This window comes from Podarcis liolepis (genome assembly GCF_965112155.1).
Source record: "Podarcis liolepis genome assembly, chromosome: 17".
In the NCBI taxonomy this organism is placed as follows: Eukaryota; Metazoa; Chordata; class Lepidosauria; order Squamata; family Lacertidae; genus Podarcis; species Podarcis liolepis.
In genome coordinates this window covers 21,737,686-21,752,357 of record NC_139571.1, presented here as the reverse complement: position 1 = coordinate 21,752,357, position 14,672 = coordinate 21,737,686, and the positions used below count along the sequence as shown (strand labels likewise).

Here is a 14,672-nt window from a genome sequence, read left to right as displayed (position 1 = left end):
AGCTGATGTTCATTCCCACTGCAATCAATAGGACATTAGTTACCTGTTCCATTTATTTTAATCTGACTGAAAGTCAACTGACTGGGGTGGAGGGCAATCGTAACCTTGGCCATTGCCCAATGATACTGAATGGAGTGGTCGGGGCACCACTGCAATCATAGACCTGTCATGCACAGTGGCTGGGGTGGGAGGTGCAGCGATTGGGCCTGGACTGAGTCAGATCCCATCACCTGATGGCTGCAGGATCAACTCTGCCCCTCCCTCTCCCTGCCCTTTGAATGCCTCACTGTGGGTCTACCACTGGTGGGAATCCTGTCAGCAGCAAAGCTCTGTGTATGTGTGTGTGTGTGGGGGACACCTCTGCCCATCACAACCCACGACCCCCCCCCCCAGCCTGGTGCAAAGATGTGTGTGGAGTGCTCCGACAGTCTGGCTCCAACCAGGTGTTTGTGATTCACTGCCATTACAATGTGATCATAGCCACTAAGTGAGCTTTAAAAGGGGGATTAGACCAGGGGTCAGCAAACTTTTTCAGCAGGGGGCCAGTCCGCTGTCCCTCAGACCTTGGAGGGGGGGAGACTATATTTTTTTGGGGGGAATTAATGAATTCCTATGTCCCACAAATAACTGAGAGATGCATTTTAAATAAAAGGGCACATTCTACTCATGTAAAAACACGCTGATTCCCGGATCGTCCGCGGGTCAGATTTAGAAGGCAATTGGGCCAGATCCGGCCCCCGGGCCTTAGTTTGCCTACCCATGGATTAGACAAATTAATGGAGGATAGTTTTATCACTGTTTTATGATGTCTATAGCAGAGTTCCTGGTGAAACATTTTGGGCCAGTGGACTGGGATTTTGAAGGGATAATGTATATGGGATGATAACTCTTTCTAAATAGATCCCTAGTTTTCTGTCTGGTCCTTTCCATAGATTCTTCTTTGAAAAGCGTATGTGGATTTTAAATCCTGTGGAACATTTCCCCTCACATGATACATTTAAAATGGTAACCCATGAGCACAAAATGCTATTTCGAAAGTGACTTTAGACAGACCTTTGTAGCAGCGTACTGGCTATGTTTGGAGATCACACCAGATCATAGCTTGCTGCAGTGTGGATGAACCTTGGCCTCATATACTTTCTCTTCCCACACCCCCTCTCCCAGAATGGCCACTATGAAACTGGAAGCATAGTTAGTTTTAATGGCAGATCCTGGTTTCAGTGAAAGTACAAAATGCCAATACGTAGTTGAAAATGCAAGATGATAATAATAATAATAATAATAATAATAATAATAATAATAATAATAATAATAATTTATTATTTATACCCCGCCCATCTGGCTGAGTTTCCCCAGCCACTCTTGGCGGCTCCCAATCAAGTGTTAAAAACAGTACAGCATTAAATATTAAAAACTTCCCTGAAAAGGGCTGCCTTCAGATGTCTTTTAAAAATAGGATAGCTACTTATTTCCTTCACACCTGAAGGGTGTTCCACAGGGTGGGCGCCACTACCGAGAAGGCCCTTTGCCTGGTTCCCTGTAACCTCACTTCTCGCAATGAGGGAACCGCCAGAAGGCCCTCGGATCTGGACCTCAGTGTCCGGACTGAACGATGGGGGTGGAGACGCTCCTTCAGGTACACAGAATCGAGGCTGTTTAGGGCTTTAAAGGGCAGCAGCAACACTTTGAATTGTGCCCGGAAACGTACTGGGAGCCAATGCAGATCTCTCAGGACCGGTGTTATGTGGTTCCGGCAGCCACTCCCAGTCTAGCTGCCGCATTCTGGATTAATTGCAGTTTCCGGGTCACCTGCAAAGGTGAAGCGCGTTGCAGTAGTCCAAGCGGGAGATAACTAGTGCATGCACCACTCTGTCATGCAGATGTGTTCAAACTCTTGTAGAGGAGAGTGTTACATCTGAACCAGGTCACAGTGTTGAGTGTCAGACTATGAACTTCACGACCACACGTCAGAAAATCATGGTGACATCCCGAAACTTTAATGTAGTTTTATCAAATTTGTCAAGTTAGAAAACAAATTGTCAATATAGCACTAAAACAAATGCATACTCAACTATTCCAAGCAGTTTTGGAATCTGCCCTAATAATTTGTGCCAAACACTGTTTAAATTAAATTGGCTTACGTTGGGAATAAATCAGGTCATGTGTACACAAAGGAGACAAGCTTTTTAATATTTTAAATGTACTCTTGACACATTTTGGTTATAAAGGGGATAACTAAACCAAAACTATGATCTTCCACCTGTGGAAAAATTGCTGGCTGCCCTCAACACACTTATTCGCATGAACGGTTAATACCATATGACTGCTTGATAGAAACTTAAAATACTCAGTTATCATGTGGTAATGTCTAGTAGCTTCAATGAAAATTAATTATAGTTGTGAACCTAAGCAGGCACACATTCCTCTCAAGACTCATGATATTGTATTGATTCCTGGCCAACTCATTAATAATCAACAAACTGAGTTTTTCCAGTGACGCTAGGGAGTTAGTGGTCCTTCTCCAGCAAGTCATGTTGCACTTGTTCATGAACTTGTTTCTGTGCATCAGCTTTATACAGTCATACCTCATGTTACGTTTGCTTCATGTTACGTTCTTTCAGGTTATGTCCCACGGCGACCCGGAAGTACCGGAAAGGGTTACTTCCAGGTTTCGCCGCTCGTGAATGCGCACAAGTGCTAAATCGCACTTCATGCATGCGCACAAATTCCAAATCACACTGCACACCTGCACAGATACAGCGCTTCAGGTTGCGCTCTTTTCATGTTGTGAACGGGCCTCTGGAACGGATCCTGTTCGCAAGCAGAGGTACCACTGTACACAACTTGAACTTTTCTGCTTCACAAGATAAACCACGCCCGCTACACACACAGGAAACTGCTGTTGAGGAAAATACTGCAAATGGCTCTGTTGTGCACATGGATCTTTCTGCATACGTCTTTTAGTAAAGCCCCAATGTACTTGTGTGTAACCCATTAGATGTGCTTTTCCGGTACCTCGACAAGTAGGAAGAATGAAAGTACACGGTGATCATAGTTCATGATGCTGTACACGATTTATTCCACATGGGCATAACCATGAGAAATCTAGAAGATTAACAGATATAGCAGTATTATTTAATTTCCGTCTCATCCTTCGATCCCCAAAGGAACCCCCCCCCCGCAAAGCAGTGCACAGAAACGTTAGTACAATCAAAACAGTCAACCTGATTTAAATATGCATATTATGTGACTAACGATATTGTTTGTCAGATTGCTTGGGTTTGCTACAGCCAAAGCACATTTTGGATACTAGTCCTGACCTTCCCGTTTCCAAAGCTCTTATCTTTAGGTCTTGGTCGTGAGCCTGAGGACTGATACATCATTGTTTCTTTTGATTTATAAGCACCTGCTATAATATAGGTGACTTAATAATAAATCACGTTTACTGGTTGCAAGGAAACACGGGTCCCAGCCACAACTCACTCTGGAATAGCCTTGTGATATTTATTAGTGCTACTCTGGCAAAACCAGCTTCAGAAAAACCAGGCATTGTTTTTCTTCCATTCTAGTTTAACAGCTAGAACAGATGAGCAGAAGCCCACGTGATGTATTTGTTCCCAGGGAGAAGTCTGCATACAGATGTGGAGCAGGGATGGTTTGAAGGCAGGATGACTGTTTATTCAGATGAAAGAAAGGCAACATGTACAGTGGTGAAAGGACGAGTTACAAAAAGAAAGCTGCAAAGAAAAGAACAAGTACCACTGGCTCTGGATGTTTTTCTGTCTCTAGCAGTAGCAAAGCTGTACAAATATATTTTAAAAAATAATTGTGCACAAGAAAAAGAACTAATTTACACTGTACACGCCTTCATTTTGTATAAACATATCAACACTTTCACTTTGTATGCACACTGCATTTTTAGCTTATAATATTTAAATACATACAGTATTATGCCTCTCAGTTAAGGTGCAATTTATCAAAATGTATGCTAGATGTGATTTTGTTTGTTTGTTTCAGTTGTCTTTGGCACATATCCTGGCTTATTTACTGAATACAAAAGTGTAAGACCGAGTTTGTCTAATGCTACAGAAATTTTTATTTTTCTTGATAGCAATTAAGTGCATATTTTTCGGTTTAACACAAGCTTATTTACAAAAGAAAAGAAAAGAAAAGGTATTCTCTCTTAATTTTAGTCTGTGTTTCAAGTCAGGTAGCCAACAAATGATGTGCATTCGAAATAGTTTGCAATAATTTTAATTGCAGGAAAAAGTGCACCATTAAAATACCTGGTATAAGTATTAGATAAAATGTTTAACATTATGGAATGGTTTGATAAAAAAGCCCATGTAGCCGATATGAAAATATGTCTCCGCTATGCTATGAACACTTGTAAAATGCTAATATTTGTTCTTCACCATTTGAGGGCTGCTTTAAAGTTTGGGTTTTTATTGTCATGAGGCCTATCATATTGGCCACTGCAAAATTAAATTATAAAATGAAAGTAAGAAGCAGGCAAACTGACACTCAGCTAACCACTAGCAATTATTCAGTGGGTATATTCTTGAAAGCATAAAATGTTGACAAGCTATGTCATGAATAGCTATGCGGTTTATATTTATCTGTTTTCCCTGGAGCTGATAAATACTAGTAGCTCTGAAGTTACTTCTTGCCACTTCCAAAAGAGGACTAATAAATGATGAAAGCTAAATTATGAGAGTTTCAAATTACAGCAAAGCTGTTATGATTGACTTAGCATTTGAAGTCCAGATATGTTCTTGCAATAAATTATGGTGTAAAAGAAAACATGAAAATGAAAGCTCTTTTGTAGTAATTTCCAATTTCCATACTATATAGTTTATTAAAAAAAAAATACACATACTTTTTAAAAGTTCACACGTACTGAAGGACCAGTCTCATCTCCTTTCTCTAACAGTTAATTAGCTACCAGAATGAACATTTGGCTGATTTGCAGAGAAATGTCAGAGATGGAATTTCAAATAAGAATTCCTTTTAAAGTTATTTTTAAAAGAAGAGTCTTCCTTTTTGAAAAACAAAAAGGAATTTCATGTGCAGAGTAGAGGAATGGGAACGCCGCACTGTGCTTCAGATATAAACCATATCCTTTGGTTTATTATCCCAACTTATCATCATGATCACTGCAAGCAGATACCTAGAATTCTCAAGAGATGGCTCTTTAAAAGAAAATACGTATTTGTGCAACTGGGATCAATCTGCCCTCAATGATCTGATGTTTCAAAAACAAAGAACTGAGGAAAATCTGGAGCCTCTGTTTCAAAGCAACACATTTATCCTTTCGGTTGGCTAAATGATTTCATGCATGGTGATGTTCTTCAGGGTTGCTGACACAGGCACAGGTAAGACCGTGGCCTGTTTCAGTGTAGGGCCTCAGCTGTGCAGGGTTCCCTGACGTTGTGTATTTGTCAGGGAACATATCTATGCTGAGATATGACCTATCACTGAGGCTCCTGAAGAAATCAACACAACATGTTGGCCATCCCGTTGTGATATGGCCACGTTCTCAGCTGTGGGCAAAACTGAAATCTCCTTATAGCCTGCACAAGAAAAGGAGCAGGGTGATTGTGTTGTGGCAGATCTGAGAAGGGGAGTTTTGTGAGACAGGATGTGTGTCTTCCTGTTTGCCTGTATGAATATAGGCAAAGAAGAAAAAATTCAACATGTGGGGTCTGAAGTGAGAGGGGCCCAGAATATGGCTCAACATAGGGCCTTCCCATGTCCTTTAATCCAGTGTGGCTCCCTTGTCAGTCAATTTCATTCAGAACTGTGATGTCTGGGTGAATGATATGGTGTCTGATTTATCAATAGCAAAAGCTCCATTCACATAAGATTTCTTGGCCTCTGTTTCCTCACTGTCATCCTTCGTTGTTTTGTCCAGGGCAAAAGGGTTCACTATGTTGACTTCAGCACCAACGTCCATAAGCTCCAGTTCCTTTTGCGAGAGCTTCTCCACAATTCCAGCGCCAAAGGCATCGCCAAGGACATTCACCATTGTTCTGAATCTATCCCTATGGAATAAACATTTTGGGTTAGTCCGGGCAAGTTGACTAGGTCCAATCTATTTTTACAAAGGCAAAAGCTATACTGCTTCTGCAAAGTGTTTCAGTTCGCAAGGCTGATTTTGTAATGAATGGCACAGTACCAGAACCCAAACAAAACGTGGGAAAGATCACATTCGAAAGCTGAGTTTAAAAAAAAATATGAACTTTAAGCTCCATGGAACAAATGTTAACATTTGCGTTTCAAAAAATCAACGTGAACTTTAAGTTCAGAGTGAACTGAGTTTTCAAGTGGACCCCAGCAATTGGAAATTTTTGCTTGTATTTATGCTTTCATGTAAAGATGCAAAATGGATCCTGAAACTAAGTTTCTTCCCCCCCCTTTAAAATCAAATTAAGAGGGCACTTGTCCTGCTAGCACATGAGATATGTGGCAGAGGCAGTGGGAGATTGTGTGCAGTGGCATAGCTTGGTGGGCGGGCACAAGGGCAGGGGCGCAAAATTGCTAGTGGGTGCAAAATTTCAACACCCAGTGCTGCCTCCATACAGCTGCGAACTTCTGTCACTGGGCTCCACTGAAAACAGGTTCTCCATGTGAACCAGGAAGTGACCTCTCCAGAGAAGGGAATGACTCTTCCTTTCTTATCTCTGTGACTGCAATCTCCTGGGTGACATGGACACCGTTACACAGTTGAATGTGCATTGTACTCTGCTGTTTCCCTCCCTCCCACCCACTCCACACAGCTCCGGGCGCTAGCAACCCATGCTATGTAACTGATTGTGTGGCACACTTAGACAGAAACAGGGGGCCAATGGGCTTGGCTATGGCTTAGAATCAAGTCTATGCTCTGACTGCTTCTTCAGCATAGCCTGGTTCTGAATACAACAGACAAAACTGCCTTGAGGCACTTGAGACAGGGGTTACATTGGAACGGTAGTGCACAATTTACTTACTTACAAACACCACATTCTACAACTGGTTAAACAGGCCATTGAACTCTGTAGAACCAATCTCTGAGTAGGCAAAAATGCGCTTAGTGTTGATTTCCTTCTCCAAGGATTCAGGCCTGGAAGACTATTGGGAGTTCCTTTTTTTAAAAAAATGTGCTTTTTTTGGGGTCCAAAATCATATTAGGCAGTTAGGAGCAAAATTCCCTCTGGCAACCATAGACACACAACCTTGCATATAATCTAAATGACTGCTAATGAGTTACTTCCTGGAAGGACAAAGATGATACATCTGAGGTAATAAGTGAAAGACTGAAGATCAACGTGGTACCCTGGGGCAACCAATCTGCAGAAGTGCTAAATGGCCTGGCATATAGTCCAGGGCAATGTGCTTCCTGCAAAAATAATTTGGTGTTCTAAAAATAAATGCAACAGATAAGATTGCAAGTGTATGCCAGAAGGCAATTGTAATGGCAATGAATTCATTTACTAGTACACAGTAGGTGCCTATCTATGCAAAGAAAAGGTATACAATTGGCTGCCTTGGGGCTTTGAAACCAAATGATTAGCTGGGTTCCTTGTTAATATTGTTAACTGAGTGTCAAGGAAAACTTGACTGTGAAATATCCAAACTTGTGCCAACAAAAAAACCAATCATTCAGAATTAAACTGATTACATAATGAAACAAAACGGGAACATAATTCAACTATAAAGTAATACTTGAAAATATATATTTTACCCGAAACTGACCCATTTGCTATCTCATTTTCTAGTTCGCACTCTAAAGCTCTCACAAATCAAACAGTAGTACATACATACTCCAAATAAATTCCCGATGTTCCTGAACTTTGTGTTTTCATAATGATCAGAAATGAACTGTAAGTTGGCTCAGTAAAGATTTTAATGTGACATATAAATGAATGCTGCAGGAATTCAGTAGCAAACCGTCAAACTAAGAAAATAATATTGATTTGGGGGGAGAATACCTGTGGGTAGATGCTGTTCTGATTTTAGGATAGTTTGTAGAGGGGTTAACACGCTAGTCTGTTGTCTGCACCTTAAGGACTAACAAAGCTTTCAGGGGGCACTACAGTCCACTTCAACAGATGTGCTAAATCTATGGATGTATGACATATATGGACACAGACCCCACCTTGCAGCAGACTCAGATGCCAACTCTGTGCCCATGTCTACTCCAGCAACCCTATTGCAGAACCTAATTAACTTTGTATAACCCACCCACAACATCAGGGGGTTATTCGTCTTCTCATCTTTCAATGTGATATATGCCAACACCTTCCAGCAACGGCCTTTTGCATGTTACATGGAACAGGCCATTCTCCATGCCAAATACTAAATGAATGCATATGTGGTGTCAGAAACAGCAATATTATTTTTTTAAAAAACCCACTGGGAAAACTCTTTAGCCTCCTGGAACGCTCTGTTACTTATGGTACCCAGACTTGAATAAAAGAACTTCAAACAGAGACTGCAGTGGGAAACTACTGTATTCGCCAAGAGGTTCAAAGCTATTACTTGTGGACCGAATTGGGGCAGTGGGTTTTCAATCATTAGCAGCATATATATGATACAAAAAGCACAAGAATGGCCGAATTCTCTTCTTACTGTCAAGTATGTGTTCAATTTCACATTTATTAGTGATATACCTAGACCAGGAATGGGCAACCTGAAACCCTCCAGAGACTGCTGAACTCCGATTCCCATCATCAGTCCCTGTCAAAGTAGCCCAGTGATGGCCAAACTTGGCCCTCCAGCTGTTTTTGGATGACAACTCCCATCACCCCTAGCTAACAGGACCAGTGGTCAGGGATGATGGGAACTGTAGTCCCAAAACAGCTGGAGGGCCAGGTTTGGCCATCACTGACATAGCCGAAGATCAGGGATGGTGGAAGTTGTGGATCCACCACAGGTTCCTCACCCTTTCTCTACGTTTTCAAATTTGTTCAACTTTGAACCCTCTAAACCACACACTGGGTGGATGGATAAGTAAAACCCCCAGCAGGGCTGCAATTTGTATGTCGCACGTTTTGATACAAATAATAAGATGTACAGCAGATCTGCTCTCAAGTTAATGGTCTAGCACAGGCAACCTTTTAATACTACGCTGTCAGGTTACCCTATGTTTTATTATGGATACAGTGGTACCTCAGGTTACATACGCTTCAGGTTACAGACTCCGCTAACCCAGAAATAGTACCTCAGGTTAAGAACTTTGCTTCAGGATGAGAACAGAAATTGTGCTCCTGTGGCGCGGCAGCCGCGGGAGGCCCCATTAGCTAAAGTGGTGCTTCCGGTTAAGAACAGTTTTAGGTTAAGAACAGACTTCCAGAACGAATTAAGTTCTTAACCTGAGGTACCACTGTATCTGCATTACTGAGGACACAGGATCGAGAGACATTCATGGTTAGACACTTACAGAAGCCAGTCCACTGCTATTATGAGGGTAACATCTTCAGCAGGCAGTCCGACAGCACTCAGTACGATCACCATGGTAACTAGTCCGGCCTGGGGCACACCTGCAGCTCCGATGCTGGCAGCTGTTGCTGTGACACTACATCCCAAACCAAGAAAAGGCCATCAGATATGTTTCTCCTTCATTCAGTCTTGTGCAGTTATGGAAACACTTCTTGAAGTTTTTAAACCAGAGTTGTTATTTAAAAAAACATTCCCTACCATCCTAAAAAACGTTGACTTTATGGGAAACTCCGACTGCTGAATGATTGTAAATTCAAGAAGTACCGGTAATCTTAAGGGATTTCTAAGGTATACACCAGTTGAGGTTGTTTTTTGTTATTGATCTGTGTCTCTTCTTGCCTCATAGAACACTGCAGCCATTTTAAGTTTTATTAGCGGTGGTGTCCAGAGGGAAGATATTTTAACTGCCTTGAAGGAGGTGGGACAACATTCACAACAAGGTCTGCTGTTTGATATATTAAGATTAAATGGTTTTAAAACAGTGCATTTTATATTGCTATGAGGTGTTTTTTTGGGTGTGGGTGTGTGCTCTAAATCCCCTCTAAATTCTTGGGTTTAAAAGTTAGAATTAATCCATGCTTGGAGGGTTAAACTGAAAATCAGACTTTAAATAGCTGGACTCAGCTTTCCCCATTCAGGAAACCACCTGGAAGAGGAAACATCAAGGGGAAGAAAGCTAGTAAGAACTGAGTCATTTACCTACCCAGAAAGTCATTGGGAGGGCAAAGACTATTATGATTTATTCAGTTTATATACGCCCCTTGTCAAAAGTTCCCAGGGCGGTGTATAACATTAAAAACACATTACAGAACGTTAATGATAAAAACATAGTGAAAACATAGTAAAAAGCATAGTGACAAGACAGCCGAATAATAAAGTAATAATTCAGAGGAATATGGACCCCTCCTCCAGCTGTGTGTTAGTGGGCAGAGGCAAAAAGGGTTTAAGGGATGTAGGGTTTCAGTTTGGATGATGTAAGCAAGGGAAATCATTTGGAGAACTATGTGGGCTGGCTGGGACAGGCAGAGAGCTTGGCTGATTTCTCTGTTCTGAGACTTAAGCCTCTCCTGCTTATTGGAGAAGCAAGAGACTCTCTTGGGATGAAAACGCTCTGAACTTTCTCCATCTAGACCCAGGTTGTATATATGTGTAAATAAACCATATATCATAAAGGTGTCATAGTCTCCACTGTCCAAAAGGAAACACAGACCCAGGGAAGCATGCTTGGTACCCCTGGAATCGTGCACTGCCTGGAGACAGGAGTGGTGTGTAACAAAAGGTAAAGTACCCCTGGACAGTTAAGTCCAGTCAAAGGTGACTATGGGGTGTGGCGCTCATCTTGGGGAGGCCGGCGTTTGTCCACAGACAGCTTTCCGGGTCACGTGGCCAGCTTGACTAAACTGCTACTGGCGCAATGGGACACCATGACGGAAACTAGAGCGCGTGGAAACACCGTTTACCTTCCCGCCACAGTGGTATCTATTTATCTACTTGCACTGGCATGCTTTCAAACTGCAAGGTTGGCTGCAGCTGGGACAGGGCAGCGGGAGCTCACCCCGTTGCGCGGATTCGAACCACTGACCTTCCGATTGGCAAGCCCAAGAGGCTCAGCGGTTTAGACCACAGTGCCAACCGCGTCCCTTGCTGTGTAACAATATCTACTGTGTAATAGGTATGCTCATCTGTAAATCCACAGAACACAGGGCTACGGCTGAAACGAGTCAGAATTAGGCTGCTCAGTTCATCCCTAAAGCACGGGTCAAATGCCAGTGGGTATGTCAGAAAATCCGGTCTTTGTTCAGTTCCACAGCTGATTTAGCCCTTCACTGGGATGACCGATCTCACTGTTCTCTACAGGTTTTCAGTGAGATGTCAGATCATGTTGTGGTTGGCCCACCTTTGTGTGCACGAAGCATTCTGGACAACAAAGTCAGCAGTTACATTGCTTGGGAAAGATGAACTGAAAAGCATGCAAGAGTACGATTCTTACCTAATGGTCACTATTTGGCCAATATCTAGTTCTAAGTCATTAAGTTGTGAAATAAAAACAGCAGCCACTGCTTCATAAAGGGCGGTACCATCCATGTTGATTGTAGCGCCTACCGGTAAAACAAATCGAGTAATTCTCTTGTCAACATGGTTTTTTTCTTCTGCACAGCGAAACGTGACAGGTAAAGTGGCTGAACTGTATCACACACATTTGGGGGGGGGGGAGAGAAAATAAAGAAAAGACTTTAAGAAGCATAGTAGTGAAATGCCAGTGTGCATGGCTATTAATCTGGCATGAGAACAATTTATGGGGCTACTGGAAATTAAGATGTAGACTTTAACGCGGCAAAACAGAGGGCAGATTTAATCATTTCTAAATTCATTTCTATTAATTCCAAGATGATTTGATATGAAGAGAAGATTTTTTTAAAATCAAAATTATCCTTACCTTGAGGAAATCATGAGTGCTGTCAAAAGTGCTTGAGCCATCCCCATGGCAAATTTATACGGGTTTTTCCGGACTATTATTAAGTACATGAGCGGCAGAATTACAATACTATGAATTGCAAGCCTGGGGGAAAAAAGGGGAAGGGGAAATCACAGAATCATAGAACTGTAAAGTTGGAAGGATCCCACCTAGTCCAGCCCACTTGCAGTGCAGAAATCACAGCTCCATTTTTGAAATTTAGTTCTGTTTTTAAAACTGTTCAAATTAATATGAAAGCCACTTCCACCTTAAGGAGGAGGTGGGGTTGCGGGCTCTCACGGCCCCTCCACTTGCACAGGGGGAGGTGAGTCCCACTAAGTTATCGTCCTTCATTGTGGCCCATCGAGCTTTTCTGTCCATATTGGCAATAGATCTCTAGACGTTCAGGCAACAGGTAACTCTCCCTTTCCCCACACACCCAGAGGGGCATGCAAAACAGCGCCCACTATGGCCCTGATCCCAAGGTGCCACGGCTGAAATGAGTCAGAATTAGGCTGCTCAGTTCATCCCTAAAGCACGGGTCAAATGCCAGTATCTGTGGGTATGTTAGAAAATCCTAACATGCATGAATACTTCCTCCTGGTACCCCCCCTTTTTTACGTTTCAAATATTACCTGACAATAAATCATTAGGGAAGTGCTGTCAACGGGTTCCAAAACCTACCTGAAGCATAGCAAGCCAGCCAAGCTATTGCAGTTTTTGACTTGGAAAATTGCCCCCACAATATCTCATATATGTGACATACTTGTATATTTTGTTTGATATTGTTATAGATTTGATGTGTGATCTACTCATATGCATCAAGGTGCGACATATTGGGAAATTGTGTACACTTGAAAACGCTGGCAGCATTAAGATAAATTCAACAGTGTAAATAAGTTTTGATGGGTGTAATAATGGAATACTGAATGGTTTAGTTCAGGGGTCAGCAAACTTTTTCAGCAGGGGGCCAGTTTGCTGTCCCTCAGACCTTTGTGGGGGGCCTGACTATATTTTTTGTGGGGGGGGGATGACGAATTCCTATGCCCCACAAATAACCCAAAGATGCATTTTAAATAAAAGCACACATTCTACTCATGTAAAAACACGCTGACTCAGGGACTATCCGCGGGCCGGATTTAGAGGGCGATTGGGCCGGATCCGGCCCCCGGGCCATAGTTTGCCTACCCATGGTTTAGTTTATGTAAAATATGCGGGGATTTATGTTATGCAAAATGAACCCAAGGAAAGAGAAAATGGAAGTCACTGATATTTTAAGGTTGTTTAAATGAATATTCTAAAGTGTTAAACAGAAAATTTTATAAAAATTATGGGGGGAGGGGAGAATTCAAATCTCACATTGGCCACCATACTCCTTAGGTGACCACAGAATCAAAGTATGAGTTCCATTTATATGCATGTAACTCAGCTTGGAACCCTGTGCCTCCCCTCCCCCGCCTCATGTGACCTCACCCCCCCCCCCCATTATATTGCCTGGGAGCTGACAATTGAAATAAAAATAGTGCGTTTCTAATTCAATGTCGTTCTGAAGCACAGTGAAATTAGAACGTCTATAAAACGAATGTCCTCTCATACCCAGTTACAGAAGAAACCGATCTATTGTATATAAATTAAAAATGAAAAGTAAATGAGTACATTTTTATAACGGTTTAAGGAATAACATACCCACTTAGAACAGTAGCCATGTAAAGACCCAGTTTGCGAAAAATCTCCCAGTCTTCAACTTCTATTATCTTTCCGGCAATCAAAAAAATAATACCCAACGGCATATACCTGGAATGCACAAAACGTCATAAAAAGTATTCCATGATCACTGTTATTTCATTGAGCTCGCTATAAAAACATGGTAAACAACAAATTTGTTCAACTTTTTTTTCATGCATATGACAATGGACAACTAAGAAGGAGAGTACTGCATTGTGTAGCTGGAATTCCTTTGCAAAACAAAAGAAATGCCCCTGTATAGAAGTGATCTTTCTTTCTTTCTTTCTTTCTTTCTTTCTTTCTTTCTTTCTTTCTTTCTTTCTTTCTAAAAGAAATTTAATTCTAGATTGCTTCTAAGGGAGTGCATTTTCTCAACTGCGCTCCATTGCTTTTTCGAAAAATAATAATTTTTAATTTTGCAAATTGCAATAGAATGCAGAACAAAAATAACAGAAGAAACAGTCACAGGTTTCATATGTGTCACTGCTACAGTATAGGGATGGAAATAAGTGGTAAACACTGAAATCAGGTAAGCAATAAGTAAAGCAGCTATTTACTATTATAGCCCATCCAAAAACCATCATTGGTAGTTGGAGGTCATGATAAGGTTACCAGATTTTTTTCAATAAATCCGGGGACACGTGTCAACTTCAATGGATTTTGTATGGGGACTGATTTGTAAATCTGGAGACTGTCCCCGGGTAACAGGGGCACCTGGTAACCTTAGAAGCTCTGAAGAGATGTTAGGAGCAGAAACCATGCTGTGTCATAGCTTTGGCAACAAGGGTTCAATTATACGAATACCAAAAATGCCGTCCCCTACCGCCAGCGATTCCATAACTTTGATAGCTGAATAAATAGCCTCTTTCAGGGGAGGGGGAAGAGGAAAAGCGAAAGAGGTGGGGAGGGAGAAAGAGCTTTCACAGCCAAATGCGTAATATTTTAAAACTCAAGGAATAAACCTGTTAATCACGTCGACTTTCTGAAAGAAGTTTTATGTACGGTAAATTAC

At 41.7% G+C, this 14,672-nt stretch overlaps 1 protein-coding gene across 1 annotated transcript in view; it reads right to left on the bottom strand.

Annotated features, from left to right (window-relative positions):
• Positions 1 to 3,049: 3,049 nt before the first annotated feature.
• SLC1A1 (solute carrier family 1 member 1) overlaps positions 3,050 to 14,672 on the bottom strand; it is a 40,319-nt gene continuing 28,696 nt past the window's right edge. Inside the window, exons 8-12 of the mRNA XM_083482294.1 lie at positions 13,622 to 13,729; positions 11,918 to 12,040; positions 11,471 to 11,665; positions 9,422 to 9,556; positions 3,050 to 6,044 (exon numbers count right to left, since the gene is read on the bottom strand). Of these exons, the coding sequence (XP_083338420.1) occupies positions 5,795 to 6,044; positions 9,422 to 9,556; positions 11,471 to 11,665; positions 11,918 to 12,040; positions 13,622 to 13,729 (811 nt within the window). The 3' untranslated portion in view covers positions 3,050 to 5,794. The remainder of the gene's footprint in view (positions 6,045 to 9,421; positions 9,557 to 11,470; positions 11,666 to 11,917; positions 12,041 to 13,621; positions 13,730 to 14,672) is intronic.